The sequence below is a fragment of the Ostrea edulis genome, chromosome 9 (genome assembly GCF_947568905.1).
Source record: "Ostrea edulis chromosome 9, xbOstEdul1.1, whole genome shotgun sequence".
NCBI classification, from domain to species: domain Eukaryota; kingdom Metazoa; phylum Mollusca; class Bivalvia; order Ostreida; family Ostreidae; genus Ostrea; species Ostrea edulis.
The window spans coordinates 75238589-75260977 of NC_079172.1; the positions used below are offsets into that span (position 1 = coordinate 75238589).

Genomic DNA, 22389 nt, shown 5'->3' on the forward strand with positions numbered 1-22389 from the left:
TTTTGCATTGCTTGACAAGAGTTTTAAACAGGTCAACCCCCTACTTTGAAAAATAAAAACAAACAAACGATGCTATACATAATGTACATTGTACCGTATGTACATGTATGTGTCAGAATGTCAAACTGATATGGCTATTTTTACGCCTATATTTATGAAAGACATTGTCAATAAACTGATATTTATTACTCTTGCCAAATTTGAAACTTGTAACATTTGTCCTTAATGCAAAGATGTAATTGTTTATCTGGTACGTTTCTGCATTAGCCTTTAAACATTCTACGGGTAGTTCAGTATAATAAACAGTTTTATCTACATCAAATACATACAAATACTGCATGATCTAACTGCAATCTATGGTCACATCAATAATAAAAATAGAAAGTTTTGTGCTGATTATTTCCTCGGGTCGATGTAGCTCAGCGACAAATGAATGACACAAAATGTAAGTAGAAATATTTAATACTGTTAGGAGTGTGGAGGTGTTGACACAGGGTATACCGTCCGTATTGTTTGTTTACTGCATCTATCTTGACTCCTTTCGGGGATGTTTTGTTTGTTAATTACAGGTATCCCAAACGATCGAGCTCGTAAAGTTTGAAGCCATACATGAACACCTGTAAATTCTGGATGTCACTACACATGTAGACTATAGTGTTTTCCTTTTCACATGCATTGTTTATATATTATACCCATGCATTAAATGTATCTGTACATTTAATGGTATACACAATGTACATACGAAATTTGCTTTTGTTTGTGTATGACTGTTGCGTGTATTAATGTACAATTTGCGATAATTTCATGAAATATATATGTATACTCGGTACTTGTACAAAAATATATTACATTGAATATATCCAGAACTGTAAAATATGCTGTATCAAGATTCCGTTTTTTAAAAATTTTTTATTAATTGATAAAATATACATGTACATGTATTTTATTACTTGATTATGAAATAAGTAAAATCCCAGGGAAAAATCCAAAACATTCCGAGAAAATAGATCATTTTGCGTTCAGCGTTCGTTCACCGTTCACTTTGCGCTCTGTGTTCGTTCACCGTTCACTTTGCGCTCTGTGTTCGCTCACCGTTCACCAAATTGCGTTCACCGTTCACTCTGTGTTCGTTCACTGTTCGCTCTGCGTTCGACTTCACCGTTCGCTCACCGTGCGTTCACCGTTCGCTCACCGTTCAAGTGGGAAAGAAGAACGTTTCAGGGACTGTATATATATATTTTGGCATAGTTTTGTTGCATGTAATAGGTAAAAATATAAAATACCTGAAGAATAAGGGACTTGTAAATTTGCTGTGGTGTTCAAAAGTTGAAATATATTATCCCTCCCAATATAACTGTATATAAATTTTCCCCAATGTTTTGGAGTGAATTGTGAAATCATTAGAAGATATTCCTGTTACTTATAAAAACATAAATTTAGTTTTCATTTTTATCAATTTTGTATTGAAAAAAGTTGTAGCAAATTTAATCAAAGAAAAGTTTGGATTCACAACAATGATATTTTTTGTGTGTGAGAAAGGGGTGAGTTCAAATTTCCCTGATAATTGTCACATATGTGAATGTAAATTGGTTTACAGTAACAAATGTTAAAAGGTACAATTCATCAAAGGGACATGGACATGATTTGAGCGAAAAATATTAAAATTTTTGTTTTTCCATTTTTAATGTTTAAAGTGCCTAACTAAGGTATTTCTAATTGTTAGCAAAAAGAATGTCAGTTGTCGAGGTATACAGAGTTCACAATTCCTTGTTATGTAAACATGGCTCGTGCCATGTTTTTGTGTAGGGCTGTTCCATTAAAACATATGAGGTACCCGGGGAAGGCACTTTAAAATTTGGGTAACCACCCATAGAAGCATAAAAATGTAATGAGGGACCACTCACAGAAACAATTTTAGATAGTGCGGCACCACCCATAGAAGTGAAATAAATGTGAAATACACTTTTTCTTTAAATTCAATATGTATGAATGACTATTTATAACCCCTGAATAGAGGTCTATTTTCAGATGTTCCCAAGCATGATAGTAAAGAGAAGAGTATCTTGGGTGTCATCACCATTCAAATAACTGGCCATCATAGAACCCTCAATTTATTTTATCAAGACTGTCTTTCTTACACATGATGAACTAAATTAATTTTATAAGTCTACCTGTTCATAAAAAATCTAGTATTGTAAATGTTCAAAAACAACTATTAAAAGTTTTAAAATTGACTAGTATTTTGAGTATTAAAAAACAAGAAAATGTGTCTCTTTACGTAAATAAAATGATATTCTATGTTTCTTAGTCAATATATAAATATAAATTCTACCGTTTTCAACAATTTCGATAAATTCCAATTTCTCCATTCATATTTGTGTGCCATGTTTGATGCGGTCCATGGAATTACCGCAAACACCAGGTAATTCCCGAAAACACCAATAAAAGTACCGAAAACGCCAATGTATAATCAAAAAACACCTCTAGGATGATAGTTCATGCCTGTAAATACATATATCCAAAGTGTCATTCATATTGAAGGAGAATTGAATGAGCTATGGCTAATTTTATGTCTTGTATTTCAGACTGCATTTGTCGGCGCCATTGGCGAATTCAAATTCGACATGACTATGATTATGTATTTTAACAAGCATAAATCCAAAATAAAAGTTATATTTATTAACCCAATATCACTGGAGAGAGAGAGAGAGAGAGAGAGAGAGAGACCAGTTAAATTTCGAATGAAAGCACTTTCACTTATATATGTGCCTTAGGGCCGATTTGCATTTAGTCCACAGGCAATTGCATCGCTTGGGGTAGAATTTACTATATAAAACTCTTTATATAATAAATTCCACCCCCAAGCGATGCAATTGCCTGTGATTTAGTCGACCAACAAAAAAAATTCATAAAATTGTTTTCTAAAGTGTTTAATTTTGATTACAGAAAATATCCTAAATCTGTATTACTACTACGATTTACATTTTAAAAAGTGATATTGGGCATGATCACTGGGGGTCAAGGTGCAGTCTGATTAAAATCAGACCCTATAAACTCATTATCATATCATTGATATGATAATGAGTATGGGGTCTGATTTTAACTCAGACTGGGTCAAAGTGATATCGGTAACTGTAGTTACAGACATCAAAAAATGGATGACGCTAACTCAGCTTAAAGTCATTATCGTTGATTTTGTGATCATAAATTATTATTCTCTCGTGCTTTATGTTTTCATTGATATGTCATTGAATATAGAAATAAAATACACAGCAGTTTTTTATGCATTGATCCCTAATTGAAGAAATCCACTGTACAAAAATAAGGGGTCATGAGTAAAGTGTAAAATACGATGTCCGTAACTGATAGGAAAACCAACTGAATATTTATACACAGGTCATTGTTATAGTCATTGATCATAGTCCCGCTAACCCGACAAACATTTTCAAAAAAAAGTTATTGAATGACGAAGTATGACCAAACTGCAGATTAAACTTTATAGAGCCCCGTGCTAACATAACTTATATTTTTTAATATATCAGAAGGGGCATGTTGCCGGTTAATTTGTGTAAAATTCTTGACAAGCAATAAGATAACAACAACAAATGGTGCTTGAATTGTCCGATTATGAAAACCTTAGATTGTGTACATGTGTGGGTGGAGGGGGGGGGATGTAGTTTTCATCCAATCAAACTGTCTCAGTTTCCCCATCTGACTTCAATTTCTTAAATCGTGCAGTGGGTAGGTCGCTACAAGGATAACTTTCATATTACATACTCCGATTATACGTGCCTGTAATCAATATTTAAGGATGTAAAACCTCGGTGTCAAATGCAACTAGTTCATGAAAAAAAGACTAATATTAATATAAACAAAAATTACTTAAACGATTTGCATTTGAGTTGCTTCTATTCATATACGCTATCGATTATCAAAAGTTTTAATTTCTATATGAAATCATTTTTGATTTAGATCTATTGAATAATGAAAGCAACATCGAGAGAGAGAACATCGGTAATTATTGATTATAATATACATGTATGTATGCAGATACGGGAAGTTTAAAAAGTTCAGTATAAATCTTTTACGTACAATTTCTTTGTGATTAATTATCCATCCCCTTTCATTCTAATAATTCTTTTTATTTCCCAATTTGTTTTCTTTACATGTTAAATTTTACGGCTGTTAAGAGTCCGGGTTAGGACTAATGAAGGAGTGCCCCCCCCCCCCCCCCCCCCCCCCCTCTTTCTAAATCGATGTTACGTGCTAAGCTGTTTATCTCCCTCTCAGTCAAAAATAAATACAAGCTATACTACAACTTCATTGGATTTACCGGTACTGGATAATTTTTCGATATAACCTTTTTATTCCATCTTCGCTAGCCAAGATTATTAAACGCACAGTTGACCCAAAATCCATGGCTAGCCGAGATGAGATGAATTTTACCCCCTGTATTATGTTATAACTGACCAAAACCTAGTAAGTTTGTTTTACAACTTTCATTCAGAAGACGGGCAAGTTTGTGAGTCACTATAAATAAACGAGAAAACGTCTGCATTTTTATTTCAATCGTCAATTGAATATTTTGTGATATTTCAAGACTACGTACATGTAACAGGGGCGGATCCAGGAATTACGGTTACGGGGGGCGCCACTTTATGAGGCAGGGGGTGTGGGGGCCCAGGGGGCGAAGCCCCCGGATTTTACAGATTTTATAGGGCTTGAAATATATCTCCTATCTAAGTCATTTATACTATTTTCCATCATTTCTAATCAGGTGAAATTAGTAAAATGTCGCAAATTTTAAGGATTTTTGGAAAAAATCAAGCTCTCCCTATAAAATAATTCAAGAAATCAAAATATTTTGTCATTTATTTCTCCGGGAGTGGAAGATATTATTGCTTCTTTTATTGTTTAGTACATCTATCTAAACAAACAAGATACCACGATTTACCTTAAATTTGAAAATGCGCTGGCTGCGACCCCCCCCCCCCCCCCCTTAAATCCGCCACTGTGTAAACATGTAGATCTATATAGCAAATCTAAATCACCTTTTTAATTGCAATGGAAACCATACGTTAAAGAAACCCCATTGCTTATGGTACACATTTCTTTGAGCTGCTATTTATCAAATTGAAATTACTGGCATGTGATTGTCGTTGTTCATGACCCTTCTTTTATTTGGTAAAGTTGTGCTGCATGTGCAGTGAAACAATGTACCAACGAGTGGTGGAAATAACACAGTTGTTTGTATACAGGATGTCGAAAATTTGGGCCGGCGTTTCATAAAAAGGTGTGAATGTTTGCAGGGAAGTCTGATAAATAATGTATTTGGATAATGTTTGCTTTTGATTTATATTTCACATTATGTAGGTATTTGCAGACGAATTGTGGAATCTTATCATGTTTGTGAAATAAAGTGAGAAATTGAATACTGACTTTTAAAAGACACAGAAATACAGAATTGATATGTACAAAGAAGTTGCTATGAATTAATGATCTTATATGTGATGAAAATTATCCATAAATTATATATAACCAATTAAAAAAACCTCCCAAAGCTTCATGGACGCCAATGGCGCCGATAAATGCAGTCTGAAATACAAGACATAAAATTAGCCATAGCTCATTCAATTCTCCTTCAATATGAATGACACTTTCAAGTTGGCATGAACTATCATAATAGAGGTGTTTTTTGATAATACATTGGTGTTTTCGGTACTTTTATTGGTGTTTTCGGGAATTACCTGGTGTTTACGGTGTTTCTGGTAATTCCACGGACCCTGTTTGATGTACTGAAGTTTCAACTAATTTGCATATGTCATATAAAGTAGTATTTACATGTACATCAATGGACAAGTATGGAGGTAGCTGCAATAATGTAGCCCTCTCTGATTTTTTTTTTTTTTTTTTTTTTTTTTTTTTTTTTTAGGGAGAGGGCTACAACTCCTTAGGATCTCCGTAATGGTGCAAATGCGGGAGTGATTCACTCCCGCAACATTTGCGCTCATTCTAAACATTTCCTGACTTTCTTTACGTAAATAAAATGATATTCTATGTTTCTTAGTCAATATATAAATTTACAACCTGCAACTTTAGATTTGTGAGGCTCTATTCTACCGTTTTCAACAATTTCGATAAATTCCAATTTCTCGATTCATATTTTTGCGCCATGTTTGATGTACTGAAGTTTCAACTTCCGGTTGTCAAGTCATTTGCATATGCCATATAAGGTAGTATTTACATCAATGGACAAGTATGGAGGCGAAAGCTATTTCGTCGGTATTGAAAAGGTTTGAATTTAATATCAAGTTAAAAACCGAACAGCAGAGTGTAAATTCTTTCTGCAATAATATGATTTTCCTTTCTTTGTCGAAGTGGCTCGAGTAACTACATTTTCGCGCTGATTGTCAATGTTTAGGCTTTTCATTAGATCCACCTACGAGATCTCGCGATAACAAGCATGGCGGAGCAGACGAAGAATTTTGCATGCTGTACATTATATTTAATGAAAAACACCTTTATTAGACATGCCCGAGCACAAAGTTGGTACTCCTTTTGGTGTAAACAACATTTGGGACTAATACACAGAGTTTATTGTCGGTTATTCATAAAATTATTTTGCACCATTACGGAGATCCTATGGAATTGTAGCCCTATCCCGAAAACGTCAGAATAAAAAAAATTGGATAGGGCTACATTATTGCAGCTAGTATGGAGGCGAAAGCTATTTCGTCGGTATTGAAAAGGTTTGAATTTAATATCAAGTTAAAAACCGAACAGCAGAGTGTAAATTCTTTCTGCAACAATATGATTTTCCTTTCTTTGTCTAAGTGGCTCAAGTAACTACATTTTCGCGCCGATTGTCAATGTTCAGCTTTTTCATTAGATCCACTTACAAGATTTCGCGATAACAAGCATGGCGGAGCAGACGAAGAATTTTGCATGCTGTACATTATATTTAATGAAAAACACCTTTATTAGACATGCCCGAGCACAAAGTTGGTACTCCTTTTGGTGTAATTTGTAAACAACATTTGGGACTAATACACAGTGCAGAGTTTATTATCGGTTATTCATAAAATTATTTCGCACCATTACGGAGATCCTATGGAATTGTAGCCTCATCCCGAAAACGTCAGAATAAAAAAAAAATTGGATAGGGCTACATTATTGCAGCTAGAAAAAATTAAAAACCGTTTCAATGGACCATGAGCACGTTTCGTTTTCCATTTTGGACAAGGGAGATAATCCTAATTTCCGGTCGCTATAATTTTAGAGTCAAACTGGAAACAATAACCGGATCACGGAACCTCATCGACCGAGATAAAATGAAGACAGAAAACGGCGTTTGTTTCACATTCTACTTTCAACCCTTCCCTTCTCTTGTTGCATTCCACTCAGTTTCGGTAAAAAATAAAGATTTTATCAAAACAACCACCCACAGATGCAGTTTTCTGACAGTAGCTAGGTACCCACCATATATGCAATTTTCTACCAATGACAAGCACCCATAGATTTTTTTTTAATTGCCGTCCCCGGGTAACTCATATGTTTGAATGGAACAGCCCTTACTTAGGTTAAATATATTAGTAAAATATTCATTTAAAGCAGATTTTTCAGTTAACAAATGAATTCTGAGCACAATTAAACAGTTTATAGTGTTTGTCATTTTGTTTTAAACATGATATTTTCTATTAAGCAATCTTTATGTAAACAAAAACATGTAAACTTTAAAATTGGAAAAATAAGATTTGAAAATTTTCAGTTCAAATTGTGTCCATGCCCCTTTAAAGCAAAATGAACACATTTATGTAGATTAATAGATTCAAATTCAACAACTAAATACCCCAGATTAATTTGTATTGCTTTGGAATACAATATCATCATACTTGATTCAAAAGTTGAGTCTTTATACTGATATATATTTACCTGGACTGAGGGGGGGGGGGGGGACTTCAATGTTTGAGACTCCTGTTACGAGTCCGAATTCCCATTAGATATAAAGTTGTCAAGAAGAAAGGGACATATATGTACATGTATATGCTGTAATCATTGTAGGAGGTGGGATATCAAGTTATGAGAATGACCCCTCTGCACTGAGGCCTCCCCTGGAGGTGTGTCTTAGAGAGGCTGAGGGCGTGGTACCAGTTGACAAACAGAGTGTAACACCTGTGTATTTAGGGGCAACAGCAGGGATGAGGCTTATCCAGTAGGTGCCGATTAGATGAAATATTCGTATTTTCTATATTTAAATGAAAACATTTTATGTCTTCAATATGCTGTAAAATCTTTGTAGTGCTGTGAACTTTTCCGTGTCGGATGCCATTATGGATGTGGTCAGAAACACAATCCAGTCCTCCAAGTTCCAGTTCACTCAACCCAAAACACAGGCCAGGATCCTGACCGGGGCAGAGGAGGGACTCTACTCCTGGATCACTGCCAACTACGTCTCTGGAAAGTTTGGAGTGGTACGAGTATTCCCCCCCCCCCCCCCCAGCTTCTCTCTCTATGAGTATTCCCATCCCCCGCTGCTCTCTGTACGAGTATTCCCACCTCCAGCTGCTCTCTGTATCCCCCCCAGCTGCTCTCTGTATTCCCACCCCCAGCTGCTCTCTATACGAGTATTCTCACGCAAAGCTGCTCTCTGTATGAGTATTCCCACCCCTAGTTGCTCTCTGCATTTAGATTTGGGTACATGTGTGCGGCTGGTATTTTACACTTCCTTACTTCCACCCCATTTTTAGCTCTTCTGAGCCGAAGGCGTGCGGTGTGCGTCAACTTTTTGGAAAAAGGGCTATATCTCAAGAACCCCTTGGCCAATTTTTGTCAAATTCGTCACAGGGTATCCTTGGCCCAAGGGCTTTCATTTGTACTCAAACTAGGGTTGTGACCCTTTAACAAGGGGAAATAATTAGGAAAATGCAAACAAAAGTAGTGGTTGCTAAAAAATCTTCTTCTCAAGAACCACCGGGCAAATTATCACAAAACATATGCATAAGGATGAGTTGGAGATTTAGGTTGGAGATAAAAAATTGTTCAAGGCATCATCCTGGGGCAAAGGGTGTGATCTCAAGGTCACTTCAAAGTTGACCTTAAATTTTGTTTTGTTAAAACTTTGATATTTTGCTTAGTATAAAGACTAGGATCATCAAATTTTGTCAGTTGATGCATCTTAGGACCTAATATCATGTTGTCTCAAAAGTAGGTCATGGTGACCTACTTTTTGAATTTCGCAGGTAATTATTATTAAGTGGATTTTGATGCATATCTTGGACACGTTTGAGCCTATGATCATCAAAAATTGTCAGTTGATGGATCATGGGACCTTGAAGTGTGTCATTTGAAAAGTATGTCACCATGACCTACTTTCTGAATTTTATGGCTAATCATTTATGAATACATTTTAGGTTGTTATTTCAGATACCGAGAGGTTTAGAATCATCAAACCTTGTAAGTTGATGCGTCTAGAGGAATCAAAACATATTTATAAAAATAGTAGATCACAGTGACTTACTTTTTGAATTTTGCAGACATTCAAATTTCACATTTTCAATTTTAGATGCATATTTTGGACACTATGAAAGCTAGGATCATCAAACTTTGTCAGTTGATGCATCTTGAGTCTTCATAATTTGTTGATCAAAAAATAGGTCACCGTGACCTACTTTTGGAATTTGACAGGTATATTTTAATATTGCAGATAGTATTTGACTTACAATTATCAAACTTTGTCAGTTGATGCATGTTGAGTCTTCAGAGTGTGTTGACTAAAAAGTAGGTCACCATGACCTATTTTTGGATTTTGACGGCTATATTTGAATATTTCAGATACTGTTTGACTTACAATTATCAAACTTTGTCAGTTGATGAGTCTTGAGTCTTCAGATTGTGTCGACCAAAAAGTAGGTCACTGTGACCTACTTTTGGAATTTGACTTTTATATCTGAATATTTCAGATACTATTTGACTTTAATTATCAAACTTTGTCAGTTGATGCATCTTGAGTCTTTGGAGTGTGTCGACCAAAAAGTAGGTCACTGTGGCCTTCTTTTGGAATTTGACGGCTATATTTGAATACTATTTGACTTGTCAGTTGATGCATCTTGGGTCTTCAGTGTGTCGACCAAAAGTAGGTCACTGTGACCTACTTTTGGACAGTTACATTTAAATTTTCAGGTACTATTTGACTTAACATCATTAAAATTTGTTAATTGATGAATCTTGGTTAGTGAGAGTTTTTGCATGTTCTACAATGTATCAGAAGAGCGATTCTAGGCCCATGGGCCTCTTGTATTCATTGTCAGATTCTAGAACCTGACCCAGTCATATATTTTGAATGGCATCATTATCCCATCCTTGCATTACTGTTCATTGTTGAACAACGAGTAAATAGTATACAGTTATTGACTGGGTTCGAGGAAAACAGCTGTTTTGTTTGACCCAAGAACGGGATCTGTTGCCCGAAGCCATAGGCTGCAGGGCAACAGATCCATTTGAGGGTCATACAAAACAGCTGTTGTCCGAGGACACAGTCTATTACTGTTTTGTTATACACCTTCATTTTTTAAGGTTGTTTTTACGAGATGCACATGGTTTGTTGACTTCGAACTTTTAACAAGACATTGTAATTGCGTACATTTATAAATGTATCCAGTAGTTTAAAAGAAAACATACCCAATATCCGAATTAATAATCAATCATTACATTTTTCACATTCCTGCTCAGCGTTTCATGTAATAAATTCTGTATTTCATCATCAGCTAAATCATTGAACCTTCCCATTGCAGAAGAAAAGCAGCAGACCGATAATCACATGACTTGCGTAGCCAATGAAAATAAGGCAGACTATTGCCCGGTCAACAGTTCGTAAACAGTTGACCGGTCAATAGACCATGAGTGTGAGAATTGGTTTAACAGTTAAAATGGTGGTTCTAAATCGTATTAGTTTTATATAGGACAATATACACCTATTTACTGACTATTCAGACAATAACAAGTTTATTGTCCCCCAAGACAGCAACTATTTCAGAGGGGAACATTGAACTTGCTATTGTCCGAATAGTCAGTAAATAGGTGTTTTATTATACCAAAGTAGACTTTACTTGTGTCAGACATACCAAAGTGAAGTAAACCAACATTCGGCATTAGATGGAATCGACCGAGGTGATCCGAGTGGTAAACTAATTAGAGTTATCAGACTTTGACGTCACAGAAAAGAAAACAGGGAAAATATAGCATCCGGTAAATAGTTTCGAGACTTATTTCCCTAGGTGAGATAGTTCAGAAACTATTTCATGGCTAGCGTTATCCAGAGGAAATAGCTAATTCATTCACCTAACATTTATATATGAAAATGAGGTATAATAAAACATGTTATTTCGTTGATAGGACATGCTATTAAAAAGCAGATATCAGTTGTTTTTCATCAAATGAACTTAAACCACCTTTATTACTTCACCTGAGTTTACTCAGGTGACCTATTGCAATTGGTTGTCGTCCGTCATCGTGTGTTAACAATTCAACATTTTTAACTTCTTCTTGATAACTATCAAATCCAATTCTTTTCATATTTGGCATGAAGCATCTTTTGGACAAGGGGGACATAAATTGTAAATTTCAGGACTCTAGCACCCCTGGGGCCCTAGGGGAGGGGCAGAAACTGCCCAAAATTGATCAATTTTCAAAGATCTTCTTCTCCACAACTGCACATGTGTAAGATAAACTGAATGCATTGTGATGTAGAGCAAGAAGATAATTTGTAAATTTCATGATCCCCGGGGTAGGGGTTCTGACCCCAGGGTGGGGCCAAATCTTGGTATATAGTGTTTATGTGTAAAACACTTAAATAACATCTTCTTTTAAAATGGATAGCTAGAAGGAACAGGTAGTCATTTACCAAAATTATAAATTAGATGATCCCAGGGGTAGGGGTTTTGGTATCAGGGTGGGGCCAAAATGGTCAGTTATTAAATTTGTGAACAATATACATTTTTAACTTCTTCTTGATAATTATCATTCCAATTCTTTTCAAATTTGGTATGAAGCATCTTTGGAAGAAGGGTGGGACATAAATTGTAAATTTCAGGATTCCTGCACTCCTGGGGCCTTAGGGACGGGGAAAAAACTGCCCAAAATTGTCTAATTTTCAAAAATCTTCTTTTCAAGAACCACACGTTTGTAAGAAAAACTAAATGCATGGTGATGTAGAGCAGGAAAGTCTCTACCAAAATTGTAAATTTCATGATCCTTGGGGTTCTGGTGTTCTGACCAAAATGAAAAAAGATGAAAAATGTTGTCATTTCTTGTCTTTCAATTCCCTTTCTTCCTCTTGAAAATCATAAATAATGTCTTACTTAGATGAAAATGTTATGAACACACCAATTCAAATCTGACGGTTCTAACAATATTGATTGACATCATTGTACATTAAGGTAGGTCCCTAGTCCTGGACCTACTTGTGATTTTTCAAAAATTTGAGTTTGAATACTTAGATTGTTCATTTGAGGGTATGATAAAAACAAAAAAATGGGGGGTTGTCAGTATAATGAGTAAATTATGGTATTTTTTATTACGTGTACCCCCATTTGTCAAACGGCAATATCAGAATTCATTGAGGAAGTCCTAGAATATGTCAATAAAATTTTGTTTGAGGTATGATGCTGCAATTTTTTTCCTCAAATATGACATAAATATGTCTAACTAAATAATTAAAAGTGAAATTTTAACACAGTTTCATGTTTTTTAATAATGGTGGTACAAAATTGAACTCAATACAGGCCCTCGGCAGTCAAAAATATGGCACTGCAACACTACTAATATGAATATTTTAAAAATTTGACTTGTGATTTTTCATTCAAACTCACATATTATGTTCATATATGAATGCTTGTTAAAATACATTTAAAAAATCTGCCCTTTCTCAGCATAATATTTTCACAGCATCTCAATTTATATTTACATTTTTTGGTCAACATAGCCATTTTGAAGATGATTTTCAGTTTTTCACATAATAGAAGATAACAAATATATACCAACATAACAAATATATAACAAGTGCAGAAGTGTTTTATTTAATTCCACAAGTTCATTATTGCATATCATGATTTTTTTTAATTTACAGATAATTTTAACATGTAATACCCCTGTATATCAATTAAAGAAATATGTACCTCTGGTTTTATGTGTGAATTAGATGACAAAAAATGGAAAGAAGATTGGAGCCATTGTCTACTCAAATATAAGTGATTGAGTGTTATTGTATTCATTTTACTAAATTAAAAAACATCCAGGTAAATGTAAAAATACGTTTGATAATAATAGTACGTGAACCAATACCGGAGTTCGATCCGGACATGACGTCACGCTACTAGCCCCCTACTTTAAAAGGATTTTTCTGTACTTCACAGATTCCACCCTCAGAGGTGAAGACTTCTCGACACGTGCGGTCCCTGTTGGGGGCAGGGGAGGGAACTATGGGAGCACTCGACATGGGAGGAGCATCCACACAAATAACATTCTACCCGGACTTGTCGGCACCAATGCCAGAGAATTACTCGGGAAACGCCGTCCTGTTTGAGAAAAACTACACAGTGTACACCCACAGTTACCTCTGCTATGGTATTAATGAATTCAGGCGGAAATATCAAGCTCTTCTGGTCAAGGTCAGTGATATGCTTTATGTAAAATACTTTCTTTTTTTCAGCTCTAGACTTCGATCTAATATTTATTCTTAGGCTTTGTTTAAACTTTTTGTTTTGATTGCCATTTTGTTCTGTAATATTACACAGAGCCAAAACTTCAGTCTTGATTTAACCAACCCTTGTGGACTGCAGGGAAATACACTACAAGAAAATTATTCCAATATATTTGAGGCACCTTGTACAAGAGAATCAGCCCAGCACCCCATCAGCAAGGTTTGTCTCAGAATTTTTATTTCTTGGACATTGAACAAATGAATTAAAATCAGGCAACCAATAAGGGCCTCATGTTAAGAAAGTTACAGTTTGTTGGACTTGTTTAGGTTTGAGGAAATATTACAGAGAATACAGTACATGGTTTGTAAAGCTCGCTCCGCTCATTTTTAGAGTATTTGTATGGGTATTGAAGCTGTGCATGTGGCTAAAAATTTATTTTCTTCAATTTTTGAGGGGAAAAAATTGAAGAAACAAAAACAAAATGCAGGTTGTTGAATGTAGTCTGGTTTGAGGAAAGTGGGTACATGATGTGACCATTTAAACTTCTGTAACAGTTTTCAAACGAAGACATTTGTACAAAAATTGAAGATATGTGTTTTGCCTAAGGATCTTGGTTCCTAACAATTTTCTTTGATGTTTGAAAAAATTACAGGTGTTTGAACTTATTCAATTTTTTGGAAATAGTTTACACACAGAACTCTTGGTTTGTCTATTTACTGCCTGTCAGTTTTTAAGCTAGGACATTTTATTCATACATTGCAAAAGAAAGTATGTCACAGCCTGATGATGGTTGATACTACCACAAGTAAGTTCTACAACTCCTGGCATTTTTGTCATGAAGGCTAATCATTGTCATAGAAAACAAACCCCTTAATTAAATAAAATCCTATGTAAGCTTGTGATGGGCAGATTACGTACAGTTTCTGGTACACTTGTACATTTCCATCGCAGGATGTCTTAATTAAGTTGTGTTTGTTTTCACTTTCTGCATTGTTTCATTTCAGAACAGCACTTTCACTTTCACTGGGAGTGGCAATATTACGCAGTGTGTGGAGACTGTGCGTGAACTGTTTGGTTTTAACCAGACCTGCCCATACAGCAGCTCCTGCTCATTTAATGGAACCTACCAACCAACCGTTCACGGACAGTTCTATGTATGTCAATTCATGCTAAATACTGGTATAAGTGTTACTGGTGTTAAAATACTGGTATAATTGTTACTGGTGTTAAAATTCTGGTATAATTATTACTGGTGTTATAATACTGGTATAATTGTTACTGATGTTAAAATTCTGGTATAATTATTACTGGTGTTACTGGTATAATTGTTAGTGGTGTTATAATACTGGTATAATTGTTACTGGTGTTAAAATTCTGGTATAATTGTTACTGGTGTTAAAATACTGGATGTATAATGTGTTAAAATACTGGTATAATTGTTACCGGTGTTAAAATACTTGTATAATTGTTACTGGTGTTAAAATTCTGGTATAATTGTTACTGGTGTTATAATTCTGGTATAATTGTTACTTGTGTTAAAATTTTGGTATAATTGTTACTGGTAGGGATACATTATGGACTTTATGATCAGTGCTGAAATATACATATTACAGTGCTATATAAATATTATACTGTTATAAATGTATGATTTTACAGTACTGGGTAGTAGTTAAATCATGAATGTGCCAGATACAGTAAATCTATTTATTTTTGCTGTAGATAAATTTTGAGCAATTTTGCAGGTCTGTATAAATATCCCATGTCAAAAGTAAATTCGTAGGAAATGCTAATCTTGTATTTTATCTACAAAGAATGATCTATTGCATATGGCTGAATTTTGAGTATAATTATGTTAATTTTGATGAATACGGCTGAATTTTGAGTATGATATGAGATGAATACGGTTGGATTTTGAGTATACTGTTAGATGAATACTCCTACAGTATTTTATCATATGCTATATCAGGGTAGTGGTCTAGTGGATTTGAAACCAATTGTATGAAAACAGAAGTGATGTTTCTCAGGATTTCTTAATGAAGTACAAATACAAGTTACAAATGGATAATATTTTCATGTTGTGCATTATCTTTTGAAGGCCTTTTCCAACTTTTACTTCGAAGCGAGCTTTCTGAATCAGACAAATTCCAACAGCCTGTCAGAATACCAAACAGCACTGTCAAAGTTCTGTCACATGACCTGGCAGCAGGTAGAGTTATCTCTCATTGACAACACTCATAAATCTATTCTTAGTAAAGGAATTACCCATCAAGGGTGGATCCAAAGCCAGGGGTGGGGGTGGGAGGGGGGAGGTCTGGACCACCCCATTTTGCAGACCAAAAAAAAATTGGAGTTATTCAATTTTAACGAGACTTTGAATCAAAATGATATGAAAGGTGGATACTTACATGTAATTGCATCATTCAAATATCAACACCAGTGTATCATTTAATTCTAGGATAAATAAGACGAACACCGATGTGTATTTACGACATTTTCGTCAGATACAAGTATCACTTACGAATTCTTAAAAAAGTATATGTAACATAAAAGTTTTGTTAAAGAAGCAGACAATTTTTAAAAAAGTGAAAAAGAAGTGCCAGAAAATGCTCAAAATGCAGGATTTTGCACCATTTACCACAGAGGTTTTTTTTAATTATTCAAAATCAGACCTGAGTATAGCGATAACAATGACTAGAACAAGTAGTAAATAACACTACTAGTATAAACTGTTTCAAGATCTCCCTAAAAATGTTGTATACTCAAGCAAAAAGGTGTGAATTAGGTTGGGGTGGAGATTGTGAAAAGTATCTAAAAGATCAATTGCTAGATCCCCCTTTCTCAAATTACTGGATCTGCCTATGCCCATACACCTGTGTATTACTCTTGAAAGAGTGAAATTTTGAAGACCATGTACATTTTAAGAATTGTGGTAATTTTGGAAATTATATTTAAGGATAAAGTGTCTAATATTAGATCATGATCACAATATTCACAAGCACTGTAAATTGTTAAGTATTTTATCATCTCTACGTAGTGTAGAAGATTTCTCTAAATCTTTTCTACATTGTTTATTTCTACTGCAGGCAAAAGACCAGTACACCCACACCCCACTGGATTACCTCCCGTGGTATTGTTTTGGAGGAACCTATGTACAAATCCTACTGACAGAGGCATACAAGTTTGATGCTAACACTTGGAAAACTCTACATTTTGTTGAAGAGGTAAGCAGAATTGTTTGTCATGGCCTTTCCTTTGGTACGTTTACCTCGTACACTTGATGTACTCGCTGTAGGATAGAGGTCAGTTGTAGAGGTCATGGTAGGCTGCCAGCCTCAGTGATTGTGTATAATCGTACTGATTCAATGGCTTCTAGAACTCTTCTGGAATTCATGGTATGTTAAATTGTTTTACTTAGTACCATTCAAGAATTTTCCCCATTATATATATATATATAGAGAGAGAGAGAGAGAGAGAGAGAGAGAGAGAGAGAGAGATGCCACCAGTAATGTGGCTTCTAAATGCTGAGTGTTTGTTGAAGGAGCAATCACTACCAGTTTTAATGTCTTAGGTTTGATGTCTTCATGGCAGGAGCGGGACTTGAACTCATGACCTCCCGATTATGAAGCGGATGCTCTACCACTGAGCTACCGCAACTGGTCCAGATCTTTACAGGGAATCTGGTTATTTTGGAGTAGATATTTTTTTGTTGGACTATGAAATTCTCAAAAATATTTTTTGTGAAAATATAATCTTTTATATTGTTCTTTATTGATGAAAATGAAGTACATTTAGCAACTTGACCTAATTCTGCAAAAATAAGTATGCCTATTGCAAAAGTTTCCAGATTTATGATATTTGATGTTTTGATAAAATTTTACAGTGTAAATAGTTCAATATCTAGTTCTGATGTATATTATTTCACAGTTGAATAGTACTGGTCTGTATTTTTTTTTTTTTTTTTATACATTTGAATGGTAGAGATCTGTATTTAATGTTTATTATTATGTCTCCCCTTCCCAAAAGGGGGACATAATGGGTGCGTTCACAATTCTTCCATTGGTACAAATATCGATTTTGCCATTGGTTGTCTTTGGTACCAATGTTAAACAATGGTACAATTGGTCGCCTTAAAACTGTGAACGACAAATTGGCAAACCAAAGACAAAATAACAGCCAACGGTTGCCAATGTTGACCATTGGTACCACTGGTTACTAATGGTCACCAATGATAGTCAATGGTTACCAATGCCAAATGTTTAGTTTTCCGCTATTTTCAGAAATGACAAACCTAACAAGAATATTTGTTGCACTGCTGAAACAAAATGAAACCAGTAAATCTCATGGACATGATCACTTGTCATCTGGTGATATTCATTTGCTAAAAAAGCGATCATTTGTACCCCATATGCAACACTATGTTGAGGTTACTATTCCACAGTAAAAGTTATATAAGTCACTTTCGAATGTCAAGAGGTACCTACCAGGCAACATGCTTGCATTTGCGACCACTACCTGAATATATTCAAACAACTGGACCAATTCCAAATGTTGAAAAAGATGTTCTAATGTTTTTTTGTTTCATGGGTATGTAAAATTAGAGTAATTCTCATTTGCTTGCAAATATTTGTAACACGTAAAATTAAACTTGCTTGTTTTATAAAGTAAAATGTCTTATTACCGGGTTTCAGAAGTATTAGCATTGTAGACTTAAACGTTATCATTGCCGGTAACCTTGGGAGTATAAGATCCATGTCAGACCGATTTAATGTCTCAAAAAGTTCTTTTCATAAATCCATGAAAAGAACAGGATCTGCACTAGTTAAGATTATGCCAAATACTATCAGGAACGATTCCCGCCGCCATCTTGTCGGTGACTCAAATAAACGAAAACACACGTTGGTAATTCTACCGTGAATGTGGTTGGCCTACAGAATTGGTAACCAATAAATGTTACCAATGGTAAACATTAGTACCAGTGTTTTGCCAATGGTAAATTGCACCACCGATATCAATCAATGGAAGAATTGTGAATGCACCCATTGTTTTAGTATGAATTATTCTTCTTCCACTTCTCATACAAAGTTTGTCTGGGCCGTAACTTTTTTGTCTTTTGACATAGGCCTTTGATATTTGGTATGTGTGTATACCATGGTAAGACAGTGTGGTGCATACCAATTTTGATGACCTTTGACCTTAATCTTTAATGTAAAGGTCAATTGATCGAATTTTTTGGCATTTTTTTGTTCATCCCATAAGTTTTTTGTCTTTTACATAGACCTTTGATATTTGGTATATGGGTATACCATGGTAAGACTGTGTCATGTGCCATTCTTGATTACCTTTGATCTAGACCTTTTATGTAAAGATCATAATAGAATTTTTGGGCTAGGCCTTTGATATTTTGTATGTGGGTATACCATGATAAGACAGTGTGTCATGTGTCATTTTTGCTGATCTTTGACCTTCTTGACCTTTTATGTAAAGGTCAAGTAATAGAATTTTTGGAGCATTTGTTTTTTGTCTGGACCATAACTTTTTTTTGTCTTTTGACATTGGCCTTTAACATTTGGTACGTTGGCAAGTTTATTTTACTACTATATGTTCACAACACTGTTCCTTATTTAAAGCTCATATGCATATAGCCGGATGTTATGTACTTGTACCACAAGTTTTAATTTTCCACTTTAAAGATGATCCCTAAAAATGTTTTAAGAAAACTATGGAAAATGTAAGGAGTGACATCAGGTTCAGTGTGCTAAAACAATTCTTCCTAGTTTTACAGTTGAATGGTCCAGAGTTGTATTTTATGTTGATTATTTTACAGTTGAATGGTACAGAGGTGTATTTTATGTTGATTATTTTACAGTTGAATGGTACAGAGGTGTATTTTATGTTTTATTATTTTACAGTTGAATGGTACAGAGTTGTATTTTATGTTGATTATTTTACAGTTGAATGGTACAGAGGTGTATTTTATGTTGATTATTTTACAGTTGAATGGTACAGAGGTGTATTTTATGTTTTATTATTTTACAGTTGAATGGTACAGAGGTGTATTTTATGTTTTGTTATTTTACAGTTGAATGGTACAGAGGTGTATTTTATGTTTACTATTTTACAGTTGAATGGTACAGAGGTGTATTTCATGTTTATTATTTTACAGTTGAATGGTACTGAGGTGTATTTTATGTTGATTATTTTGCAGTTGAATGGTACAGAGGTGTATTTTATGTTGATTATTTTACAGTTGAATGGTACTGAGGTGTATTTTATGTTCATTATTTTACAGTTGAATGCTACAGAGGTGTATTTTATGTTGATTATTTTACAGTTGAATGGTACTGAGGTGTATTTTATGTTCATTATTTTACAGTTGAATGGTACAGAGGTGTATTTCATGTTTATTATTTTACAGTTGAATGGTACAGAGGTGTATTTTATGTTCATTATTTTACAGTTGAATGGTACTCAGGTGTATTTCATGTTTATTATTTTACAGTTGAATGGTACTGAGGTGTATTTTATGTTCATTATTTTACAGTTGAATGGTACTGAGGTGTATTTTATGTTCATTATTTTACAGTTGAATGGTACAGAGGTGTATTTTATGTTCATTATTTTACAGTTGAATGGTACAGAGGTGTATTTCATGTTTATTATTTTACAGTTGAATGGTACAGAGGTGTATTTTATGTTTATTATTTTACAGTTGAATGGTACAGAGGTGTATTTTATATTGATTATTTTACAGTTGAATGGTACAGAGGTGTATTTCATGTTTATTATTTTACAGTTGAATACTACAGAGGTGTATTTTATGTTCATTATTTTACAGTTGAATGGTACTGATGTGTATTTTATGTTTATTATTTTACAATTGAATGGTACAGAGGTGTATTTTATTTTCATTATTTTACAGTTGAATGGTACTGAGGTGTATTTTATGTTGATTATTTTACAGTTGAATGGTACAGAGATGTATTTTATGTTTTGTTATTTTACAGTTGAATGGTACTGAGGTGTATTTTATGTTCATTATTTTACAGTTGAATGGTACTGAGGTGTATTTTATGTTGATTATTTTACAGTTGAATGGTACAGAGGTGTATTTTATTTTCATTATTTTACAGTTGAATGGTACAGAGGTGTATTTTATGTTTGTTATTTTACAGTTGAATGGTACAGAGGTGTATTTTATGTTCATTATTTTACAGTTGAATGGTACTGATGTGTATTTTATGTTTATTATTTTACAATTGAATGGTACAGAGGTGTATTTTATTTTCATTATTTTACAGTTGAATGGTACAGAAGTGTATTTTATGTTTATCATTTTACAGTTGAATGGTACAGAGGTTTATTTTATGTTTGTTATTTTACAGTTGAATGGTACAGAGGTGGGTTGGAGTCTGGGGTTCATGATCGACTCGAGCTCTGATTTACCGCCTGCTAAGAGGGACTTCTTCATGACTAATCTGACCTTTGCTCTATTGATTACGCTTTTCGTCCTGTTCATACTCATTTCCATCGGCTTCGCTTGTCATGCCGTCAAGTTCCAACGTCAGAAACAGAGAGGACAATTTTACAAGAGAACAGACAGTTACGGGGCTATACAATGAAGCAAGGCTGAACTACGAAGTCATGGAGTCAGTTATGGGTTGTGCTTTAAGAATTTGTGTGTGTGAGAGAGAGTAGGGTAGAGAGAGAGAGAGAGAGAGAGAGAGAGAGAGAGAGAGAGAGTAGGGAGTTTGTGTGTGTGTGTGTGTGAGAGAGAGAGAGAGAGCATTATTGATTTCTGTGATATTTTGTTTTTGATTTCAGAGGCATCACAGATAAAAAAATTTATTTGCAAAACCGAGTGATGAAAAACAAGAAATAAAACTGTCAAAGGTTTCTTGGTATTAATATTCCAACCTCTTTTTCTGAAGAGTTCCAAAATTTTATAGTTCCATATCCCGTATTAACTGAAACATCTAGTCATGGTTGTCATCATGGATGGTCAGAGGATGGATTCTAATGGAGCATGTATTGTTTTTATTCGTTTTCATTTTCAACCATGGTAAGCTTGATACCGGTATATTCAGGACGTCCACAGGATGAATAAATTTATTTTTAAGCATTGAATGATTATATTTTTAAAAAAGCATGAAAGGCGAAGATAAGAAACAGTGATAAATCTCATAACTCATACAAGCAATACAAAATAGAGAGTTGGACAAACACGGACCCCTGGACACATCAGAGGTGAGATCAGACAAACACGGACCCCTGGACACATCAGAGGTGGGATCAGTATGACCATACAGGATATGATCAGATTATGTCATTTATTCAGAACATCGAAATACAGTATGTAAGAAATCAATTTTTACAGTTCAACAAAACAAAATATCCGTATATGAATAATCATAATTACAAAAAATAAACATTACTAAGTATAATGAAAAATGTAAATAATGCTGCATTTCCCCCTAAATAGCAATTTATAATAGCCGGTGTATGTATTGAATTCAATAAGGAATACATATACAAGTAATATGAATGAAGTATTGCTGTGTTGCCATATAAATTAAATTAAGGAAGAAACTGGAGTAATTTACAACTTGGAGTGTTAACATGAGAAAACATGGCGTCCAACATAGACCGACTAGGGTAACAATTTGCAAGATCAAATAAACATGAGCACTAATGA

The 22389-nt window shown here is 34.5% G+C and overlaps 1 protein-coding gene across 3 annotated transcripts in view; it reads left to right on the top strand.

Annotated features, from left to right (window-relative positions):
• The window catches only part of LOC125657546 (ectonucleoside triphosphate diphosphohydrolase 1-like), a 58769-nt gene extending 37174 nt beyond the window's left edge, over positions 1–21595 (top strand). For 2 of the 3 annotated variants that reach the window (XM_048888188.2, XM_056150642.1), the window contains 8 exons: positions 8062–8212; positions 8300–8471; positions 13410–13664; positions 13791–13916; positions 14702–14851; positions 15793–15903; positions 16781–16918; positions 21080–21595. In XM_048888188.2, the coding sequence (XP_048744145.2) occupies positions 8062–8212; positions 8300–8471; positions 13410–13664; positions 13791–13916; positions 14702–14851; positions 15793–15903; positions 16781–16918; positions 21080–21316 (1340 nt within the window). In that variant the 3' untranslated portion in view covers positions 21317–21595. Of the gene's footprint in view, positions 1–8061; positions 8213–8299; positions 8472–13409; positions 13665–13790; positions 13917–14701; positions 14852–15792; positions 15904–16780; positions 16919–19521; positions 19753–21079 lie in introns of those variants that run through there. The other variant, XM_056150643.1, reaches the window with a different exon arrangement.
• The last annotated feature ends 794 nt before the right edge of the window (positions 21596–22389 follow it).